Here is a 918-nt window from a genome sequence, read left to right as displayed (position 1 = left end):
TGTCTGGGTTCGTCTCGTACTTCCTACTACCCGAGCTGGGGCAGCACAGCCGGTCCCCGTGCTTGGCAGGCTTGGCTGTGGCTGGAGCCCCTCTTCCCTTCCTGCCTGTTTGGTGCCTGTATAAAAGGGGGCCGGAGGGATGAGCACGACCCCGCCCGGGGCCGGCGCTGGGGCTGGACGCGGCGCCGCCGGTGCTCGGCGCTGCACAGCGGCGCCGGCCGCGGGGCGAGGCGCCGCCCGGCCGCTAGGTGCCGGCGCGGCGGGAGGCCGGCCCATCCCGTCGGCCACCGCGCCTTGAAGGAGACGCTCTGCGCCGCCCTTCTCGGTGGCGCGGTGTCGCCGGGCCGCGGCTGACGTCGGACAACAAAGATGGCGGCGGGGAGTAGCAACTACTGGGAAGGCGAGTGGGGCCCGGGGGCGGCGGGGCCCCCCCCGGCGGCAGGGCCGGTCCCGCGGCAGGCCGCTCCCCTCCGGGCGCCAGCGGCCTCCCGGCGGCGTCTTGGGCGTGAAGCGGCGGTGCCTGGCCGCGCCGGGGGGCGGTGGGGGGAGGCCGGGCCGCGGGGGTCCGGCGGGCCCTTCCCGGCCGTGCGGGCCGCGGCCGGCGGTCGTTCAGCGGCGTCCCGCGAGGGTCCCCCCGTTTCGCGGCCTCCCACCTTCCTGGGGCTTCCCCCTCCACCCCCCCCCCCCCGGAGCTGCGGGCGGGGGCGCCGCTGGGGCTCGGCCGCGGGCGCCAGCGCGGCCCCCTGACCCCTCTCCGCTCTCGGCTGCTTTGTTCAGACCTCCGGAAGCAGGCGAGGCAGCTGGAGAACGAGCTGGACCTCAAGCTGGTCTCCTTCAGCAAGCTGTGCACCAGCTACAGTGGCACGCGAGACGGAAGGCGCGACAGGTATAGGTACTAAGCCGTTTCTTTACGTTTCA

General features: G+C 75.2%; 1 protein-coding gene across 2 annotated transcripts in view; it reads left to right on the top strand.

The window, feature by feature from the left end:
* The first annotated feature begins 289 nt into the window (after positions 1-289).
* The window catches only part of GOSR1 (golgi SNAP receptor complex member 1), a 35929-nt gene continuing 35300 nt past the window's right edge, over positions 290-918 (top strand). The window contains exons 1-2 of one of the 2 annotated variants that reach the window (XM_026101422.2): positions 290-400; positions 778-886. In XM_026101422.2, the coding sequence (XP_025957207.1) occupies positions 370-400; positions 778-886 (140 nt within the window). In that variant the 5' untranslated portion in view covers positions 290-369. Of the gene's footprint in view, positions 401-777; positions 893-918 lie in introns of both variants that reach the window. The other variant, XM_026101421.2, reaches the window with a different exon arrangement.

This window comes from Dromaius novaehollandiae, chromosome 19 (genome assembly GCF_036370855.1).
Source record: "Dromaius novaehollandiae isolate bDroNov1 chromosome 19, bDroNov1.hap1, whole genome shotgun sequence".
NCBI classification, from domain to species: domain Eukaryota; kingdom Metazoa; phylum Chordata; class Aves; order Casuariiformes; family Dromaiidae; genus Dromaius; species Dromaius novaehollandiae.
Note: the sequence above shows the minus strand (reverse complement) of the source record. Positions and strands in the feature narration are given on the sequence as shown.